Raw genomic sequence first — 21,346 nt, forward strand, 5'->3', positions numbered from 1 at the left:
TCCAGTCCTTCCTCTTACGCAGTTTTTCATATTCTTTCTCCTGTTCATGGCCATTTGAGTAACTATCACCTGAAGACCATAAACTCATCAGATACGGGGGCCATAAATCAACCATCTTTGTCATCCCACAGTGTGTGACTTGGTGCTTTGCACATAGAAGCCACTCTATAAGTGCCTGAGGAATAAAGAAATGGTCCGCTCTCTAGAAGTAGAAATACGGGGAGGGCTGTCCTTAAACAAGTGTCTGAAGGCGAAATGTCAACAAGCTAGTGTGGAAAATATTTTTAGGTAGGACATCATTTTCGGTGACCCAGAAATACATGAATTCACATAACCTCATTTTTTTTTTTCAATGTATAAGGTCGAACATCAAAGACCGCTCTTTCTTTTCAGGGTGGATGGTGAACACATTTTTACCTTAAATAGTTGTTATTGTCCAACACGAGGCCCCCCCCCCAAAGATTCAGAGGACAGAAGAGATGATCCAAACCCCTCCTCCAGGGAGTTCTCTACATTTGAAATATTTTGGTTGCAGGACTGTAGGCTGAGCAGGTTGAGGTTTCTAGAAACCTAGTTGTATGACCCCAAGGCCTCAGGTATGTTAACCTGGGAAGGAGGGGGACCACATTGGGAACATCCAGGTATACTCAGGTCTCAATGCCCAAATGCGTGGAAAGTCTCTTTTCGTTTGTGATTCCCCAGTAATGGAAGAGTTCTGTCTTCCAGAAAGAGGACTCCCTCCTTGACTCATATAACGTCCCACTGGAATGTGAACTTCTTTGGGGATATTATCTTATTCGTCTTTGTAACACAGTATCTGGCCCATATGAGTGGTTAAGAAAAGCTTGGCAGACAAAGCCATGAATGAATGTGGTGTTTTTCCATTCCTTTGGATGACTTACCAGTGAAAACAATTTTTTTAAAATATGTTGACCCCAAGACAGTAGATTTGTGGGCTGCACTGAGATTCTTGAACAAATATTGGCTTATTGTTATCAAAGCCAAGTATTAATTTACTTGTCATGCTAAAATTTGATGTAATTCTCTCTAGCTTTATGCATTGCCCTGTTTTATTTCAGTTTTTAGTTAGTTTTTTTTTTTTTTTTTCCCCTCACTGCTAGGATTTCATTCTCGATTTTCTTTTCTCCTCAATGGAGGGAAAAACCTTGAGATTATTACATGACCTTGGAGGGATTTCAGGCCCCAGATTTTAGCTGATGATCCCCTAGATGGATCGTCTTTCACTTGCTGCATGATAAATTGGAGTGCTTACAAAATCCTTCCTTGGGGGCTGGGGAGGCATGAGACTGGAGAGGGAAGCATGAAAGGCTCTTGATGAGATGATATAACTACACACATTCATTCAGATGGGAAGGAGGGGTGGCATGGATGGTTATTCTGCAGAAGTACCTAAATAAGGAGCTCTTTGCTAAGACAGAACAGTATTGTTAACCTCTGTGGGGATAACAAGAGAAAAGGTGCTTCCATTTTGGAAAGCATTATGATTATCACACAAAGCACCTAGATTAAAATCCTAGCTGTCCACTTATGTTTGTGTGATTTCAGCCAGTTCACTTTTAGGAACCATTTGTTTTTCTCATTTGCAGAAAGGGAACGATAATACCTCCTTGGAATATTGTCAGAAAGGTCAAGGATAGTAAATGCAGAGGAATCAATGGAGCATCTGGGACAGAGCAAGTGCTTGGTCAGTGGTGGCAGTTGTAATGGTCATAAAGGCCCCTGAGTGAGGCCCTTCTGCTGCCCTTGGTCCTGGCAGGACCAATCTGAGGTCACTCCAGCCTCACTCTACCCGGAGCCCAGGGTTATGAGAGTGTCTTCCCTTCAAATTCTTCCTTACTTATTTACTATTAGACGATTCTCTTTATTCTCCAGCTTTCTTCCTTCTACTCATATTTCTGTGTCAGTATGCTGAGGCAATATATTTAAATTCTTAATGATCTTTCCGTTTTAGCAGTCTCTGTAATAGAGGTGATTTGTTGGTTAGTGTTTGACTAGATATATTTTTATTGCCCTTAAAAGAGAAGAAAATATGCTCCTTTAAGGATGTTTAAAATATTCAGATGTTCTCCACTGAGCAGATGATCTTGGCATTCCAGAAGAAATCAGCCAGCCAGGCTGGTATATGACGACCCACACCCAGGTGCTGGAGGATAATGTCAGGGTCCTAGCCCCTTTCTTGATGCTGGAGATCCTGGTTTTCTAGCCTGGGGTTCTCTCTGCATGAGCCTGAATCATGATTCTTCTTCACCCAACATTGACATTGTTTTTTCAGGATAATACTAGCCTTTGCTTCATTTTAGGGGCATCTCTTTCATATAGGGACCATTTCTAAATGCATGTGCTTAGGTCCACCGCCTAAACTCTGAGTCATTATTAGAGATTTGGTGAATTAGCACATGACCCGATAAGAAGTATTTTATTCATTTAGTAAAAGCAGGTGCTATGCATTTTCCACATGCCAGACTCTGCTCTAGGAACTGGGATAGCTCAGTGAACAAAAGAGACAGAAATCCCTATCCCTACAGAGCTGACATCCATTAGAGAGATTGAGACAATAAGTAGAACCATTAAAGAAATTAGATAGCGTGTAAAAATTATTAAGTTCTATGTAGAACAAAGTAGGGGAAAGTGTCTCATGATTCTTTAACAGCATTTTCATTATCCTAAATCCTCAACCCATCTTTCTTTTTTTTGGTTACATTGCCTGACCATTACCCGAGTTGCTTCCTTTGATGAATGAGGTGGGTGTTTTCTGACATGGGACAAGATCCTGACTCTAGTCTTGTAACTTTAGGCCGGAGGGCTCAAGCCCCTTACGTGATGTCTCACCGCTTGTCTCCTGGAGGACCTGTCTTCATTTATCAGGCAGCAAAAACGAAACTCTCTCTTTGAAGGAAAAAAAAAAAAAAAAAACAAGCAATAGCAGAGAGTCACTTGGAGCCCGAGCAAGCTCCTTTTAGAAGTGCGGTCACAGTCTGATGGCCGAGGTTGGGGGCAGAACAGTAATTGGCACCCTTGATGGATGGTCAGATAAGGACAGTCATCCTCTGGCATCGCCTCTTTGTCTGGAAGCGTTTGGAAGTGGCTGCCTCTGTAGTGGGTATGGATTTATGGTTGTTTTAATGTTGCCTTAGAAACAGATTAATTGCTTAGCTTTGAGGCTTTCCGTCAGCAAGAATCACCTAGAAGGGGATTCCAGGTCCTGACGGAGAGTCAAGGAGCTCCTTGGAATAACCCCAGCTGCCAATCAGCAGAATGAGATTAGGCCGCCTGGAGCAGGGGACTCGTGGGGATGCCCAAGGTATTCCTTTTCCCTGAGTCGACTTCTCATGTAGTCAAAACGGGCTCCAGCTCCAAGTCTCCCTTCTGCCTAACTATTCTTTGGATCTCTACTGTGGCAGGCTCTCCCTTGCTCTCTATGGAGGCAGTTTGATCGGTCTTGCAAGTGCCTGTTTCCATTTTTATGACTTCTCCTTTCAGCAAAGTGGCTGGGCTCACATAGTTTGATATCTGTTCACCACCCTTTGTCAGTGCCATTCAGGTTGTAATCTGTGATCTGGAGGTGCGGAGATTGCTCAGTTTGTTTTAAAATAAACAGTGAGCAAAAGATATTGTGGGTTTTCTTGGTACTGTACTGAAGGCTCATTTAGATGATGTGATGGATATTCTTCAGTAACAGCTGGCAAAGGATGGAAGAGTTGATCTGAAACCACCATGAAGATCAGCCTACCACTTGTTCAGTAGAGTTCAGTAGATCAGGGCAGGAGGTAAGAGGGTCAGGCAGCAGGCCAGCATACCAAGAGCCTCCATTTCCTGCTTAATTTTCATGGAAGTATATATTTGAGGAGACAGTGGGGAGAGTCAGGTAGATCTGTTTGAATCTGATGACACGGAAAAGACCCTGAAAGAATGGAGACAACAAATAAAGGAGGAACTGCCATTGACATGACACCTACTACCCCACATCCTCACAAACATTTGGATTTGGTGTTAATAAGGAAAGAAACTGAAGTGCAGAGAGTTCTTTCCAGTTGATTCATGGCCAATAAGCTATAGCAGTGGTTTTTGTTCACAGATTTTTACAAATCAGACTGCTATTGGGTTTGAATATAATTGTGACATTCTTTAATTAACATCAGAGGCCCCCTTCCTTTTTCACTGACAGTGATAGTGGATTTTTTACTGCTTCAGCCACCTATAGACATCAGTACTCTTGTGGCAGATGACATATTGGGAGATATGAGTTGGGCAAGGCTTCTTCTTGGCAGACCTAAAAATTGCCCTGAGAGTAACTGCAGAAGAGGTTGCCAGGTAATTGCCAAAAGGCAGGAGAGTGGGGTGGGGGGGGGCAGTTTTCTCTTGGAACAGCCCAGCCCACAGTTACTTTACAGCTACTGATGCTTGTCTGAGTCTGTGATCCATAGGATAAAACCAGGCTTGTTGGGAACCTTCCATGAGACTTTTGGTTTCCAGGTTCTCCTAACCCCACGTGGAATCCAAGAGGTTTTCCAGTGGGCTAGTCCAAACCCAAATACAGTCATTCTCAAAGATTACTTTACATACCATCAGGGATGAAAGAATGGAGAGGAGAATTCTGTCAGTCTCAGAGACACACCAGGATTTGAATCTTAGGGTCAGGAGTTTACTTATCTATTTGACTTGCAGCAAGTTCTTAACCTGTCTGAGCCTCAGTCACCCCATCTGCAAAATGGGCTAATAGTATCTATTATATAGGCTTTTTGCTAGGGCACTGTACACTGTACAACTCCAGGGGGAGCTATTCACAAAACTACTGCAAATGGCAACCCTAAGAGGTGTGTAATAGGACAATGCTGCTTCTTGGAGGTATTAGAGACAATGATCCCTGTAAAGAATTTAGTATGGTATTCCGGAAAGTGTTTAAGAATGGAACCTAGTATTTCTCTCCCAGATAATCAACGATTATTTGCTGTTGTGCCATTTTAAAACTTGCTTCTAAAAAGTAAAATAATTTAGGGCACAGAAAACACAATCTGCAGTGACTTAGAGGTAAGAAAATGTTATCCTGTTCAGGGAATAGAGAGAATTTCCATATTCTGAAACTTAAAGCCCAGATCCTAAAAAGGTCTAAACAGCCTGGTGAAGGGGTTTGGGTTTGTTTTCAGGGCAGTAGGCAATCAATGACAAATTTTAAGGGGAGTGAAAGTCTGATATGCATTTTAGGAAGTTCATTTTGGCTTATGAAGAATAGAATGATGAGATTTGGCAGTCATTTGAAGGGAGTGGTTAATTCTGTCAGCCTGGAGCAGGCACAGCTTTGAATCTCTGTTCAGTGTTGGCCATCTGTGTTCTGTACTACTCTCTAAGCAAATGCTTAACCTTTCTGTTCCTTATGGGTTACCAAGATGTTTTAAGTTGCAAATCTAACAGGTCACTGTAAATGTTTCTTTTTCCTTTTTAAACATTAGATCTTTACCGTATCATTGTATATACTTGCCAGGAATTGGAACCGTGTTTTGTTTTGTTTTGTTTTGTTTTTATGATAGGCAAGGATGGGCCCCATTATTGCTACCCTTGCCCTGACAGTCTGTTCTTCACTGAGCTAGTAGACAAGTCATTTTATAAGGAAAATAAGCTTATGTCACCCTTTTGATCAGAATCTCTTCTGGTCCCCATCTCCCTCATGGTCCAAGCCAGCTTCTTATAGTCCATCCCTACTGTGTGCTCAGCTCCTAAGCCCTGCTCGCCCCACTCCTCACTGTCTTGGCACACTGGTTTCTCTGTGGTTCCCAACCTATGCAAAGAACAATTCCCATCACAGAGCCTTTACATGAAACTTGGAATTCCCTTCCTACAAATACCTCCAGAGCTTGGTACCTTGCTTCCTTCAGGACTTCGCTGAATGTCACTTCATCAGAGAGGCGTTCTTTAAACCATGCAGTATAAAATCATAGTGCCACGTGTGTGCACACACTGACACACACACAAAAACACACACACACACAAACACAGACTTCCTGTCATACTTCCATTCCCCACCCCCGCCAGCTACAGCACTTTTTACCATCTGATATTTCTACTTGTGTGTTTTCTCCCCATTAGAATATAAGGCCTTCAAAATTGGAGACTTTTTAATTTATTGATGATTCTCAGGAACTAAAAGTCAACCTATCATGTCATTCTAAAATTTGTCTAGGTGGCCTTCATGAGTATTTGTGAAATAAATGGCTGCATAAGGGAACTAGAACTAGGTCTTCTGTTGCTCTTACAGACTGTTTCAAAAGTCGTTACACCTACCCAAGCTTTGTAATGACTGAGCAAGTAGATACACTGACCATGAACTTTTGCATATTTTGAAAATAAGGCTTCTTCTATTTTTCAACCTTTTACTTAGAATTGAATTCTACCACCACAGCTCTCTGCTGTGCCCTTTTTAATATGGGGAAAATGTCAAAGCGTATCTCCCAATAATGATGATCAAAAAAAGGGCTTTTGGCGATGGAGGGCTCACTGAAGGTGTGTCAGAATGTGCTGGGCGCAGTGAGGGGCTTCTCCTGGGCCCTGAATCCATGTTCAGTATAAGCCATCAGTAGCAAACAAAGGCCAGAGAATGTAGGTGAATGTGGGAGTGACTCTAAAGATAGTCTGAGGCTATGAAAGCTTCTAAGCCAGCTCCACTTTTAACTTTGTGTCAGGCCGCAAGCCTCTGCTCTGACTCAGGACCCTTCTTCTCCCTCCATTATCTGATGTCATAACTGGCCTCCCAAGCCAGAGGTGCCCTGACTTGAGCTCACTCATTTTTTTTTTTTTTGGAGTATGATTGATTTACAGTGTTGTGTCAACTTCTTCTGCATAGCATAGTGACCCAGTCATACATGTATATACATTCTTTTTCTCATACTGTCTTCCATCATGTTTTACCCCAAGAGATTGGATATAGTTCCCTGGGCTGTACAGTAAGACCTCATGCTTATCCATTCTTTTCTCTTTTTTTAAGGGCTGCACTTGGGGCATATGGAAGTTCCCAGGCTAGGGGCTGAATGGAGCTGCGGCTGCCAGCCACAGCTGAAGCCACAGCCACAGCCGTGCAGGATCTGAGCAATGTCTGCGACCTACACCACAACTCACATCGTTGGATCCCCAACCCACTGAGCAAGGCCAGGGATCTAACCTGCATCTTCCCGGATACTAATTGGATTTGTTCCCATTGCACCACAGTGGGAACTCCCTATGCTTAGCCATTATGAATGTAATAGGTTGCATCTACAACCCCAAATTCTCTGTCTATCCCACTTCCTTCCCACTCCCCACTGGCAACCATGGGTCTGCTCTCCATGTCCATGATCTGTTTCCATTTTTTAGATAGGATCATTTGTGCCATATTTTAGACCCTTCTCCGCCTTAGTACTGCCCCCCCCCATCAAAGCTGGGGAAGCAGTGGTGACATAAGGTCACTGAGAGACACAAAGCACAAGTAAAACTTTGCTTTGGTAAATAAGCAAAGAAGATGGTAGACAGAGCCACCATAGACCTAAATTCCCCCACCAGTGATGCCATTGCTTTATCCCTGATTGCCTCATCCCTAATTGCCTCCAGCCCTTTATCATGTGTGCGCTTTGTGGTCACTGTCATTTTGCCACATGAGCTAATTTAGATGGATTTATTGGGTCAGTTAAATCATCTATAGAACGAATATGTATTTTAGAATGACCATGGAAAGTATGACATCGACACTGAGAAGGAACATTTTATGAGTGGTAATGCTGATTTCACAGCCTGCTCTGCAGGAGTCCTACACAGGCCCAGACTTAGGCCTGGTTGTCTCCCTCTCCAGAATCTCCTGTGGATTCTGGAGCAAGTTTGTACACAGATGTGCAGAGCTGTACTTGAAAAAACAGATGCCCAGCTTCTAATGCATCAGGAGACCTAGGCTGGTGGAAAATGAGGAGGAAATGTGCTCTCATCAAAACATGCTTTGAAAAACTGTATTTCATATGTGGAAATATTGCTTTATTGCAGCTTTTTTTTTTCCCCAAGTACAAATACCGTTAACCTTGAATGCAGGCAAGCTTGAAGATTTTTCTGTGTTTCCAAGAACCATAGGATGTGATTTAATGAAACATGGTGTCACCTGTGCTCCAGAATTTAAGATCATCACCAGGCCTTGTGTTGGAAGAGTTGTTCAAGTCTAAACTTCATAACGTATTCTTAACAGGGTACTGTTAAATTTAAAATAAAATCTGCTTTGGCAACAAAGGCAAAACTATTTAATGTTTCAAAAGTGTTTGCCTTTTCTTATTGGCTATTAGTATTCATACATGTGTATTCAACAAAGCCAAGCTATAACTGAACTTTTCCTTCCAATAAACCCATTGGGTACATTGCTCAGTGAATGGGGACAACATGTAGAAAATCTGCAAGTAGAGAAACTGAGTTGTAAACTTTACAAATATTGCTTAATCGCAGATGGAGTCTTAAAATCAGGATTCACTGTAGATGTTGTGATAGTCAAAATATAAACAAATCATTGCTAAAAGTAATTAAAAAAAGTAATTAGTTATGCTTTGGATTTGGATCTAATGATGTGATTTTTTTTCCCATCCTCCTCCCATCTTATTTTTCCCAGTAGGTGGGGACATTTGCAATGCTGCCATCCTACAACATGCTGCAATTACATCTCTCACCCACCTTTTCAATGGGATTTCATCTGTTGGCCATGGTGGCCCTCTTGTTTTCTCACGTGGACCATATAAGTGCTGAGACTGAAATGGAAGAAGGCAATGAGACCAGCGAGTGTACTGGTTCCTATTACTGTAAGAAAGGGGTGATTTTACCCATTTGGGAGCCCCAAGACCCTTCCTTCGGGGACAAAATTGCTAGAGCTACTGTGTATTTCGTGGCCATGGTCTACATGTTCCTTGGTGTCTCTATCATTGCCGACCGGTTCATGTCCTCTATAGAAGTCATCACATCTCAAGAAAAAGAAATAACCATAAAGAAGCCCAATGGAGAGACCACCAAGACAACTGTGAGGATCTGGAATGAGACGGTCTCTAACCTAACCCTGATGGCCCTGGGATCTTCGGCTCCAGAGATTCTCCTTTCAGTCATTGAAGTGTGTGGCCATAACTTCACAGCCGGAGACCTTGGTCCTAGCACCATTGTGGGAAGTGCTGCATTCAATATGTTCATCATCATAGCACTTTGTGTTTACGTGGTCCCAGATGGGGAGACAAGGAAGATTAAGCATTTGCGTGTGTTTTTTGTGACGGCAGCCTGGAGCATCTTTGCCTATACCTGGCTTTACATTATCCTGTCTGTCATCTCTCCTGGAGTCGTGGAGGTCTGGGAAGGTTTGCTTACATTCTTCTTCTTCCCTATCTGTGTTGTGTTTGCTTGGGTGGCAGATAGGAGGCTTCTGTTTTATAAGTATGTCTATAAAAGGTACCGAGCTGGCAAGCAGAGAGGAATGATTATTGAACATGAAGGAGATAGACCATCTTCCAAGACTGAAATTGAAATGGATGGGAAAGTGGTCAATTCTCACGTTGACAATTTCTTAGATGGCGCTCTGGTTCTGGAGGTTGATGAGAGAGACCAAGATGATGAGGAGGCCAGGCGAGAAATGGCTCGGATTCTGAAGGAACTCAAGCAGAAGCATCCAGAGAAAGAAATAGAGCAATTAATAGAATTAGCCAACTACCAAGTCTTAAGTCAGCAACAAAAAAGTCGAGCATTTTACCGCATTCAAGCTACCCGCCTGATGACTGGAGCAGGCAACATTTTAAAGAGGCATGCAGCTGACCAAGCAAGGAAGGCTGTCAGCATGCACGAGGTCAACACGGAAGTGGCTGAAAATGACCCAGTGAGTAAGATTTTCTTTGAACAAGGGACCTATCAGTGTCTGGAGAACTGTGGTACCGTAGCCCTGACTATTATCCGCAGAGGTGGTGATTTGACCAACACGGTGTTTGTTGACTTTAGAACGGAGGATGGCACAGCCAACGCGGGGTCTGATTATGAATTTACTGAAGGAACTGTGGTTTTTAAGCCCGGTGAGACCCAGAAGGAAATAAGAGTTGGCATCATTGATGACGATATCTTTGAGGAGGATGAGAATTTCCTTGTGCATCTCAGCAATGTCAAAGTGTCTTCAGAAGCTTCAGAAGATGGCATCCTGGAAGCCAATCATGTCTCTACCCTTGCTTGCCTGGGATCTCCCTCCACTGCCACCGTGACTATTTTTGATGATGACCACGCAGGCATCTTTACTTTTGAAGAACCTGTGACTCATGTGAGTGAGAGCATTGGCATCATGGAAGTGAAAGTATTGAGAACATCTGGAGCACGAGGAAATGTTATTGTTCCCTATAAAACCATTGAAGGCACTGCCAGAGGCGGAGGGGAGGACTTTGAGGACACCTGTGGCGAGCTCGAGTTCCAGAACGATGAAATTGTGTAAGTTCTTTTTTTTTTTAATCCCTGTGTGTATGGTTGAGTGCATTTGCAGATGTATAAGCATGTGCGTGTTTTGAAAGACTAAATGGCCAAAAAAGAATGGAATCGTTACTACACAAGACCACTTTCAAGATATCAAAATATCCTAGCTTCTAGCTCATGTGCTATTTATCAATATACTGTATATACAGAGGTCTTCATTTGATTTTATTTTTACTTTTGTACTTTTACAGTTTTTAAGTAAATTTATAGATCATGATAGAATGAGTCTTCTGACAGTTTATCCAGTTCCATATGATGGGGTGAAAATTTTGTATTCTAGCTTGATCACATAATATACACACAGAAAGGGGATATTTAAAACATAACATTATGTCCTAACTTCGTTACTGAGTACAAATTGGGAAAGCCCAAAAAGGAAGCATCTCTGAAAAGAATTTCCTGGCTACCAGGGCTGGCTGAAACAATTTCTGCTACTTTTATCTGATGCTGTCTTTGTGATAATATATGATGATGTTTCTGCTTAAATGCTAATGCTAAATATGACTTATTGGCTAATCTTGCCTTTTCAGTTTTATACCAGTGGGGGAAAATGTCATATAGCTCTTATTTAAGTCCCAGTCTGATTTTACTTACGTGATTAAACAAATCCTTTTTCCCTACTGGTATAAGGATGGGAAGAAAAAGGAGATTCTATCCAAGAATCCTAGTGGACGGGAGCAGATCAGAGAAAAGAAGTGGAGAGCAATTTACTCTTCCTATTGGCACTTTATGGTGACACTTGCCAACATTTTAAAACAGAATGTGTGATTGTGCAATAATTTTTTTCTATTGACAGCTAACAGCTCCTTGCCTAGGGGTGGAGGGGGCACTCACCAAAAACAAACCCCAAAATGAGACCCAATGAGCAATATCCAAACTGGAAGGAAGGAAACTATTTATAACATCATTTTATTATAATATAATAAAAGGATGTTGAATGAATATGTTGGTGAAATCATTGGCAATGTAACACTTTCAGAAAAAAATATAAAATACAGTTTGTTCTTAAAATGGTTAACCCTTGTGTAAATGGTATGTGATATATCAAATGGCAAGTACATTCTCTCTAAGATGACATTTCTCCTACAATAAGTGTAGGGAAGATAGACACAAAGTGGGGGTGGGGGCTGCTCACTGGGAACAGATTTTTCCAGAAAGAGCTGTCCAGTGCCTTTCACCTCTTTGACACTGTATTATAGAGGTGGATAATTAGGGTGATATCACAATGAAACCAAGGAAAGAGAGATGATAATTGCCAGTTTCGGGTGTGTATGTGGGATAGCATTTGCTGAATATCTATTTTACGTTGGTTCTTATGCTGTCAGGGTTCCACTTAGTGAGATGTGTTTTGATGGGACACATATTTTACTGAAATATAGGAATACAGTCAGTAGCATATGAGTATTCTATATACGCAAGGAAGGATTTTCCCCAAGGCCTTCATTGAATATGACCCTGCTCATATTAGCATGTAAACTTGGTTTCTTTGCTAGGAGTTTTCTCATTACCTTTTCTAGTCATTTCAGTTATTGACCCCTCTTGTATTAGATAGCACTTGTAATCCATGTGAAAGTGTATTGCATATTCCTGAAGTTATTAAATGAACTCACAAGGGTAGCTCTTAAATATGACCAAATTGGTATTTTATTTTGTTTACTCATTTTCCTTAGGATGTTTTCTCAAGAAAATTTGATCTTGCTTCCTCTTGAGAATAATGGCTCTGTGCTTGTTTGAGACAGGCTTTCCCTATCTAGTTTGCTGTCTGGGACTTTGACCAAACCACAAATAAATCACTTTCTTTTGGGTACAGTATAATAGAAGAAGAAAAAGCAGAAGGGGAAAAAAGAGAAGTGATTTGGTGGTATAATTATTCTGCCAAGCTCCTTTTAAAATATGCACTGCATGCCATTAAATTGATTTAATTCTTGCTAAGAAAGGAAAATTGCCAATTTTCACCTTAAAAATTTAGGTGTCTTGTGAACACTGGTCACAATTGGTGGAATTTTCAGCGAGCCCTCTCTGGATTTGTGATCTTAGGAGGATTTTAGATCAGTTCCCAATTCCTAGTTTTTTAAGATTCTTCTTGCATTTTATATGAAATGTTAGAAGTGGCAAAACATTTTATTTATTTATAAGTGAAATGAAATTACAGTCCTACTTTTTTTTTCTTCCTACATTTTTATTTTAAAGCATTTTCATATGAATGTTAAAGAGTTTTCCTACTGATGAGGTTCAAAGAGGGTTAAGAGGCCTGTTACTTGAAGACGATTATTACAATGGTGACTGGACTTAGCCTTCAGCGAAGCACCAAGGATTTAAACATAATGCTTCTAGAAAAGCATAATATGATCAAAGATCTCTTATTCTTTTAATTTTTTTTTGATGGATCATTTTTCCTCTGGTAGTTGTTCCCAATGCCGGATCTGCACAGTCAGATCCAAGTGAGGGTTCGTCATCATGCAATGAAGTTGAACTGTGTAGGCTCAACTCAGTTTATCCTTAAAAATGAGTTTATGTTTCATCCAGTTACACAGTGAATCTTGAGAGAGGGCTTTCTCAAAAACCTGCAGTATGTAGCTGGGGCTCCACTGGGCTTTATTAGATACTTAAAAAAAACTTTTTTTTTTTTTTGGATTTGTTTAATGCTGCTTACAAAGCCAGAATTTATGAGTCTTTCCAGAGTGCCATAAAGAGATTCCTGGAAAAGGCTGAATTTAAAGTATATCTAATTTTAAGCCATTAACCAAGGTAGATATAGGGTTCAATCAGATAAGGGTTGGAGATCAAGAGCCAGCCAGCTTTATTGATTCATTTTTCTCAAGAGTAAGATAGATTCCTAATCTTTGACCTCATTTTTAGTGTAGAGGAAGTCATTTAAATTCACAGTAGAAGCATAATCTGTACCTATTCGTTCATATGTTTATAAAAACGAGTTCAATTATTTCAATGACTTTTTTAAGATCAAAAATCTGTATTTGAGGGAAATATCAATAAGAGGTAAGTGGTGCTTATAGTCTGTGCTTATAGTCTGTAATAAAACATATTCTTGGCAAAATGTTTTAAAATTACAATGCAAAAACTCATTAAATAGACATAATTAACAGTTAGCACATGCTTTTGTATGAACTCGATTAATGACATATACTAAACCCATGCCAGATAATTTTGACTTTCAACAGGGAATTCTGTTTAATGTTAACAGCTAATAAAAAAAATAAATGAAGAATGCTATTTTGATTTGTGGTTTGATAGGTGATATCCACAAATTTGAAGTGCTACTAATGTTCATTCTCGATGTTTGTTAATGATGCTAGTTTAGGGATAATAATTAGTACAAAATGTTGTTTGGTTTTCCAAGGTCTAGCATTAGCTTGACTGTTCTGGAAAATGTTAAGGTTAATTAAACTAATGTAGATACAAATTAAATTTAATTACTTAGTTATAGCCCAGCAATAATAGCATTTTTGGAAGATTACTCAAAAGATCATGAGCATTGACTGTTATATATTTAAAATGCAAAGTTGGAAAACAAAGTACGTAGGTTGGAAAATTTACATAATATCTTGCTTAGCAAATCAGCTTACTGGGAGTTTCTAGCTATAATTTGTTAAGCAAAGGCTCTGTCCAAAATTAATTTTGCCTTCAAAACTGTTACATTTTCAAGTAGGATTGTAACTTCATTAATTCTAGCAAATACAACATGCAAGACATCTCAACAGATACAGCTCTTGAACTCATATTTACATCACTTTTTTTGAAAAATAAAAAGAAAAATAAAATTTTAGTATTATCTAGGTTTATGGAATCATCATTATTATGTTCCAGAGAAAATAAACACTTTGTTTTTGCTATTTACATTACCCATAGTCTTTAGGAAGTCAGCCAGTTATTTTTAAAAATGAAAGGAATATTAAGAAAATTTGAAATGATCAGAACAAGAATAATAATGGTGTGTGTTTGGAGGAATCAGAAATGATAAAAAAAATACTAGGAAAAATAATGTTAGACAAGAAAGGCTATTCGCATATAGAAAGGCTAGTCCAACATATTCAAGATTTACTTTTGGCAGAATTTTATCTGCAGCATTTAGCCTATTAAAATGATGGAAGCATGATAATTTCATTGACATAAAATTTTCTTCAGTAATGAAAACCATTTACATGGAATAATTTTAGGATTTTAATAGATTTCTGTTTTGGTGGATTATCTTTTTAGGCTGGAGTATTTATCTCTTCCTAGAAGCAAACCACATGCAGTATCATCTGTAAATGTAAATTTAACAAGAAATGTTTGTATGAATGCATATGTTTTCATGAAAGCACAGCTATTATAAAAATAAGACAGGGTAAAAGTCAAAAAACAATTTCCAACTTCTAATTCACTGCTGCCCGGGGCCTAAACTGTTCAGAAGGCTAGTTTACCATGTTTGCCGTAGTAATCTCATTTTCCCACTGCTAATTAGAGTTTGGGGTTCTAATGTAGCTATGTAAAGAAATTTTTATCTTAGCAAATGAGGAGATTTCATAGTTTAGACACAGTGAAGTATTTAAATTATGGACTCTTTTCTGAGTCATCATTCAAGACCGTCACACAGGGGGCTGACTGCCTCACAGGTTCAGGGCTAGAGAAGAATTTATATATCAATCAATCTGCACATATTTATAAAGTATGAAGCTAAGCTAATCATGAAGGAAACAAAGAACATATCTTCCAAATGCTCTAAAATGGGAGATTATGAGATAACATATTTTGATAAGTACAGAAATCATCACAAATATATGGTATAAGCTGTAGGGAGAAGAAGCCTTGATCTGGGGCACAATATATGCAACCCCAGAAGGCATAATTGGAGAGAAAAATGTGATGTGCATTTTAAGATGAAATTACAACTTGGTGAACCTGAGTGTATGGACATTTTCAATAAATAGGATGTTTATCAATATTAATGAAAGTCTCAGTGAACATTCCTTTTCTTTAATGGGATTTTAAATCATTATAAGGGTGTTTAAATTAATCTGAATATATATCCCTTTAAGCCAGTCCTGAAATAACAAATCCCGCATAATTTTACCTATATGAGATATCTAAAACAGGGAAAGAAAAAAAAAGGAAAAAAGAAAAAAAAGGGGGAAAAGGGGGGAGTTCCCATCATGGCTCACTAGTAAGGAACCCAACTAGTATCCATGAGGATGCAGGTTTGGTCCCTGGCCTTCCTCAGTGGGTTAAGGATCCAAAGTTGTCCTAAGCTGAGATGCTGCTCATATCCACATTGCTGTGGCTGTGGTGTAGGGTGGCAGCTGAAGCTCCAATTTGACCCCATGGCCTGGGAACTTCCATGTGCCACAGGTGTGGCCCTGAAAAGACCAAAAAAAAAAAAAATGGGGACATCACTCATAGAAGCAAAGAGAAGAATCATGGTGGCCAGGGACAGGGAAAGGGAAATGGGAAGTTGTTAATCAACAGGTATTAAGTTTCAGTAATGCAAAACGAGTAAGTTCTAAAAGTCTGCTTTATGGCATTGTCTCTATAGGTAGCAATATTGTGCCTGGCACTTAAAAATCTATCAAGAGGGTAGATCTTTCAAGTGTTTTTTGACTACAGTGAAATAAAAATTTGAAAAATTTTAAATAAGAAAACCTGTTCTACTTTAAAAATATATATATATGTGCTTGCTCCTCTCTATCTCATTGCCTCTTATAGTTTCTAAAGAAAATGTACAAGATCTCTGGTAAAATGTTATCAGTGTTTTATTTTGCACTTTGTGGGTTTGCCCTTGGTCTCTCCAAATGGTTTTGACCTCCTTTAATCCTTTAGTCAGCAGCCTTTAACCCATTCTGCCTCCCCTCTCACTTCATTTTCTCAGAGTCATCAGTGTGCAGCTTCAGCCATCATCTTGGTAGAAACCAGGCAGATTTCCCATCACATTGTGAAGTGGGAAGATATTTTCTTTGGTTCTCTTCCCCAAGGACCTTGTAACCCATGGAAGGAGATTTAAACATGCTTAATTCCTTTGAATGGAGCAACCTGGAGGGTATCACGCCTATAATAGGGTTTTGTTTGTTGTTATGATGCTCTGTCCTTCTTAGCTGAGGTGTGGAATATTGCCCATGGGTTACACTCTGTTGAAAACCAGAGAGGTTTTTCCTACAACCCATCTCCATGATGTTCTGTCACGGTGACTGAAATCTGCTCACTGGAGATTCATTCTTCAAGATGAGAAAACTGTCAGGCCCCGGTACACCGTAAATGCCATGCCATTCTTGAGTGTTATACTTGCAACGGTAAAACAGAAGTGGCTCTGGGCTTGGTGGCAGGAAAGGCAGAGAAGGCAGCCAAATGTAAGATGGGTCAGTGGTGCTAGAGATGATCTTTGTAACTGCCTTGGGTGAGGCGGTAGAGGGGAGCCCTATGGAAGGGGTTGATGGAGCAGGCCAGCAGCTGTGGCAGCCTGTGGAGTTTGGTTGCTGGCTTCCCACACGCCTTGCACTTTCTGTCCTGGTAGTGGGGAAATCCAGAAGGTCCTGGAAGGGAAAACAAGTGGTCAACAATATGGGCAGAATTAAAGGAAATCTCCTCCTTTGCTTCCTCTCCTGGCTCGCCATACCGCCTACGTAATACCAGATCTGGTTGCCAAAGGTTGAGCCAGCCAGGGCTCATTCTTTTCACAGGCCTATACAGCTGTCTCACTGTAGAGCCAGGCGAAATAAACAATGCCTTTTCATTTCCTGCCTTTCTCCCCAGGACTCGTGCTCTACATGACATTTTCTTTCCTTCTTATAATGTCTCCTCAGGATCAGATAGGAAAATAGGCATGGTGTTTTTTTGTGAGGGTTGAAGATGTGGAGGGAAGGGGCAAAAACAGCCAAAAGCAGAAACCGGGAGAAATTTACCATGTCTCTTAATTCAGATATCAAAGGACATAACCTGGCTTATTGTATTTCTAGATACAATTTTTAGGCTTAGGGATGAGAGGGTCCTGAGTGCTGGGTACCCTTGAAGCCCTGTAGTGACCCTTAGAACCAAAAGCACCCCCGCTTTTTCATGTTAGACCTTCTGTGATAAAAGGTGGGCTTCAAAGGAGGTCTGGGCTGGGGTTCCACACCAAGTCTGAGCTCTATCTTTGTCTCCTACTAGCTTTGTAACTCTCAGCAAGTTACTTCAGCTTTACATCAGCTTCCTCACCTGTGACATGAGGATGCTGGTGGTCCAGGTGGTGATGATGTTGGTAATTGTGCTAGAGAGGATGATAGTGGTAATGCTGGTGGTATTGGAGGTGGTGGTTTGGATATGATAGTGATGGTGTTGGTGATAGTGGTGATGCTGGTGATTTGGGAGGTGGTTGTTTTGGATATGATGGCGATGTGGGAGTTGACAGTGGTGGCTGAGGTGACACTAGGATGTCTTGACAGCCAGGTTTCATGCTGTTTTATGTGTGATATTTGACTTACTCCTCACAACAGCTGTATTAGAAGCTAGTATATGTGCTCACAGATGAAGAAATTGAGGCTTTGAAAGGAACTTTCTTTGAGTCACACAGCTAATGAGGGAGGATCTAGAATTCAGCAGTAGGGCCACTTGACTGTAAGGGATACACTGCTTCCTTGGGGCTGTTCTCCAGTAGATTTCGTAGGTGAGGTGAGGACAGGCATGTAGGAGGCTTCTGGTGCTGTAACCCTAACTACACGTGGTCATGCAGCTTCACAGGGGAGAAACTAGGGCAGTCATGTATCTTTTCTGGAATTCTTGAACATGTGTGCACCACAACGCCCCCTCCCCCATTCCATTAAGGGCAGTGGTTAACTGAGTTTGAGAAACAAGAAAAATTCTAAATGCTATAATCCCTCCATGTACCTGACCTGCCCAATTACTGTCTCTTCTCTTCTTTCTCACACTATTTATTTCCCCTTGTTCCTAAATAGTAAAGAACCTTTATTAACAGCTTTCTGTCACTGCCTGAACTGGCTCTGTAATGTTTAACTTCCTTATATGGCTGAACAGTGAATGTAGCTTTTCTCCATACTTAAAATAGCAGTTTCTTGGTCTGTCTTTCTTTTTTCTATATTACAAGACCGCATAGTGAGGACAGACAGTACCAGAGAATGCTTGTTACCTGTGTCCGTACTACCACCGAGTTTGAAAAGTTATAGTCTGTACCCCTGGAGGTCATTAACAGTCAGAATTCTTGGTTAGGAAGTGTTCCTAGAATAAGCGACTTGCGTGGCCGTTCAACTCATATAAACCTACCCCAGCAAGTGGAATTTTTAGCTGTGCTTTAAAAAGTCCAATACCAAGTTACTCTTGCTTTTAAACTACATTCTCTGTAAGGCACAGGGACAACAGAAAAACCTTTTAACTAAAATCAGATGACACTCCAAAGACAACTTGTATACATTTTATATACCGTCTGTACAGTATTCAGATGTGTCTGTAACTAATTTGCTTTTAAGGAAAGTTTTATTTTTTAAAGTTTTGCTGCTGAATTATTGGTCTGTTTGGAGTAAATTCATTGCCAATATATTAAAAATATAATTATAATTAATTAGAACACTTAACAGAAGCTCCCAAATATTCCCTTTCAACAGAGAACTTCTCCATCTCTCTCTCTTTCTCTGTCTCTGTCTCTCTCTCTCTTTCTCCCTCTCTCTCTCTCTCTCTCTCTCTCTCTCTCTCACACACACACACACACACACGCACACACTTATTATTTACAAAGGTAAAAGTTGGAAAGCAAAATTAAGTCCTCTTGACACAGAGTTTAATTTTTTAAGGCACAATAGGGCAAAAAGAGTTCCCAAAGGACAGATTTCATTTTCACATACAAAACATTATGATCTTAACTTGACATCATATTTAAAATGAGCTATTGCATTTAATTTATAGAGAGAGAAGGAGGGAGGAGGGTTGAAGGGAGGTGAAGGCAGGGAGAGTAAGAAAAGGGAGGGTGTAGGCAGAGAAAGAGGGAAGGAGGAAGACAGGCAGATGACTGAGACAGAGGCAAAGAATATACAGCTCTGATTAGATTTCTGATTTTCTCTTAAAATAAAACAAAGCCTGGAATGAGTTCAGATTCTTGCTCAAGCAAACAAAAGATGGTCCAAGACAAAGAAGGTAGATGTAGGGAAGTAGACTCAAGCTGCTGTTTTATTGAAAATAGACAGCCACTGTGTCCTTGGAATCAAAGGTACCTACAATTGCCTGAATATGCTTGAGGAGCCAGAGGAAATTGACTGAATCCTGGAGGGCTGGTATCCCCTCCATTGATGCCTACTTTCAGCAGATATTTTATGAGGACCTGCCCTGTGTCAAATCCTTTGTGAGACGCTGGGGCAACAGTGGAACCATAGAGAACTTCACACTGTACTTGAGGCAGTCATAAAAAATTCAGTTCTGCCCTGATGTGGATGCTTCAGCAACCCTGAAGCTTCTCTGTGCCTTCTGACCTTCCTTGGCACCATTCTCTCAAAGCCTCCTAATGGGGCTCTTGCCAGGGGTGTTTGGGCTGAGAAGGAAAGATGCTGAGCTGTCAGTGTGGCTGCTGGCAGGAGCAGCCATACCATGTGCCTGCTCTTCTCAGGAACAGAAGCACACTGCTCCCTCTTCCTCCCCATTCTCCCATCCCTACATGGCTCCCATCACCATTTGGCTGCCCTCTCTATGAGAGACCAAAAAGTGTAGAAATTGGGAACAATTCAAATCTGACTCACTGTTCCTAGCTGTGGTGAACTCAGAGGGATGTGAAGGAAGGAACAGTGGCAACATTGGCTTTGAACCTGAACTGCTGCATGTCTTCTACTTTGCTTCCTATTCCACTAAGTGATACGATTTTATTGAGCATAAACAACAAAGCAGATGTAGACATTGGAATTCAATCAGCTGGATCTCTGTGCCTTTGGGGTCCCAGACTCAGGTAGCTCAGCATCTCATGGTGTTGAAGGAGGATAGACAAATTGCCAAGGAAAGAAAGCAAGCCACAGGGTCCTTTTTGAGTTGTTAATGTGGAAAAAGAACTCTATATGGGTGAGTTCTGGGATGGTTTAAGTTAGTGTGTTATAGGAAGTAATTCCTTTGACCTACATATGGTCTAATGGAATGGTAGAATATTAAGAATGTTAATGTAATGTAACAATAGTACAATACATATAAATGTGAGTGTAGATATAAAAGTAAATGTAATAAAATAATAATATAAAGAATATCAAGTCCTCATTTATCTGACAATATCTAGGGCTAAAATATCCTTCACGGATTAGTCATTTGAATAACTGAAGCATATTCTATAGGTTTGAATTCTTTTAGGACAGGAACATCTTTCCTAATAACCAATTGCTTCCATAGCCTTTATATACTATGTTCTCTTAATGTGTTTTCATTTGGTTGTTAATTTAATGATCATTTCTTACAATAGCAAATATTTAGGATATTTTGAGGTACATTTGGGTCTTTGGTCTTAGAGTCAAGATTTCCCATCTTTAAGTATACTGAATTTTAAGTCCTTGCATTTACCATTTATATAGGTTTTTTTCTTTTTAGAGTTAGGCTATCTGTGTGCTTGATTTGCTATGCTCATTTAAAATCTGTTGCTTCCCTAACTTGCACATAGCAGGAAAGTGACTGTTGGGTATTCATTATGGACGCAAATGACAGCCTTCGGAAGTCAAGTTCTGAGTCCTTTCCTTAGTGGATGGTCTTTGTGACGGTTGTCGCAGCCACCCAGAGGCAATATCTGAGGTAATGTAATGATTGAGAGCACAGATCGAGAGCAGTGATTGTGAGCCAGACTAGCCAGGGTTTAAATCCTTGCTCTATCACTCATAAACTGCATGGATTCATAAGTAATCAACCTGTC

The 21,346-nt window shown here is 40.3% G+C and overlaps 1 protein-coding gene across 11 annotated transcripts in view; it reads left to right on the forward strand.

The window, feature by feature from the left end:
* Positions 1-21,346, forward strand: part of SLC8A1 (solute carrier family 8 member A1) — a 420,023-nt gene that overhangs the window by 64,280 nt on the left and 334,397 nt on the right. For 7 of the 11 annotated variants that reach the window (XM_047782209.1, XM_047782207.1, XM_047782214.1 and 4 more), the window contains exon 2: positions 8,627-10,458. In XM_047782209.1, coding sequence (XP_047638165.1) covers positions 8,645-10,458 — 1,814 coding nt within the window. In that variant the 5' untranslated portion in view covers positions 8,627-8,644. The remainder of the gene's footprint in view (positions 1-8,626; positions 10,459-21,346) is intronic. The other 4 variants (XM_047782211.1, XM_047782212.1, XM_047782210.1 and 1 more) reach the window with 1 other exon arrangement.

The sequence above is a fragment of the Phacochoerus africanus genome, chromosome 5 (genome assembly GCF_016906955.1).
Source record: "Phacochoerus africanus isolate WHEZ1 chromosome 5, ROS_Pafr_v1, whole genome shotgun sequence".
Classification (NCBI taxonomy): domain Eukaryota; kingdom Metazoa; phylum Chordata; class Mammalia; order Artiodactyla; family Suidae; genus Phacochoerus; species Phacochoerus africanus.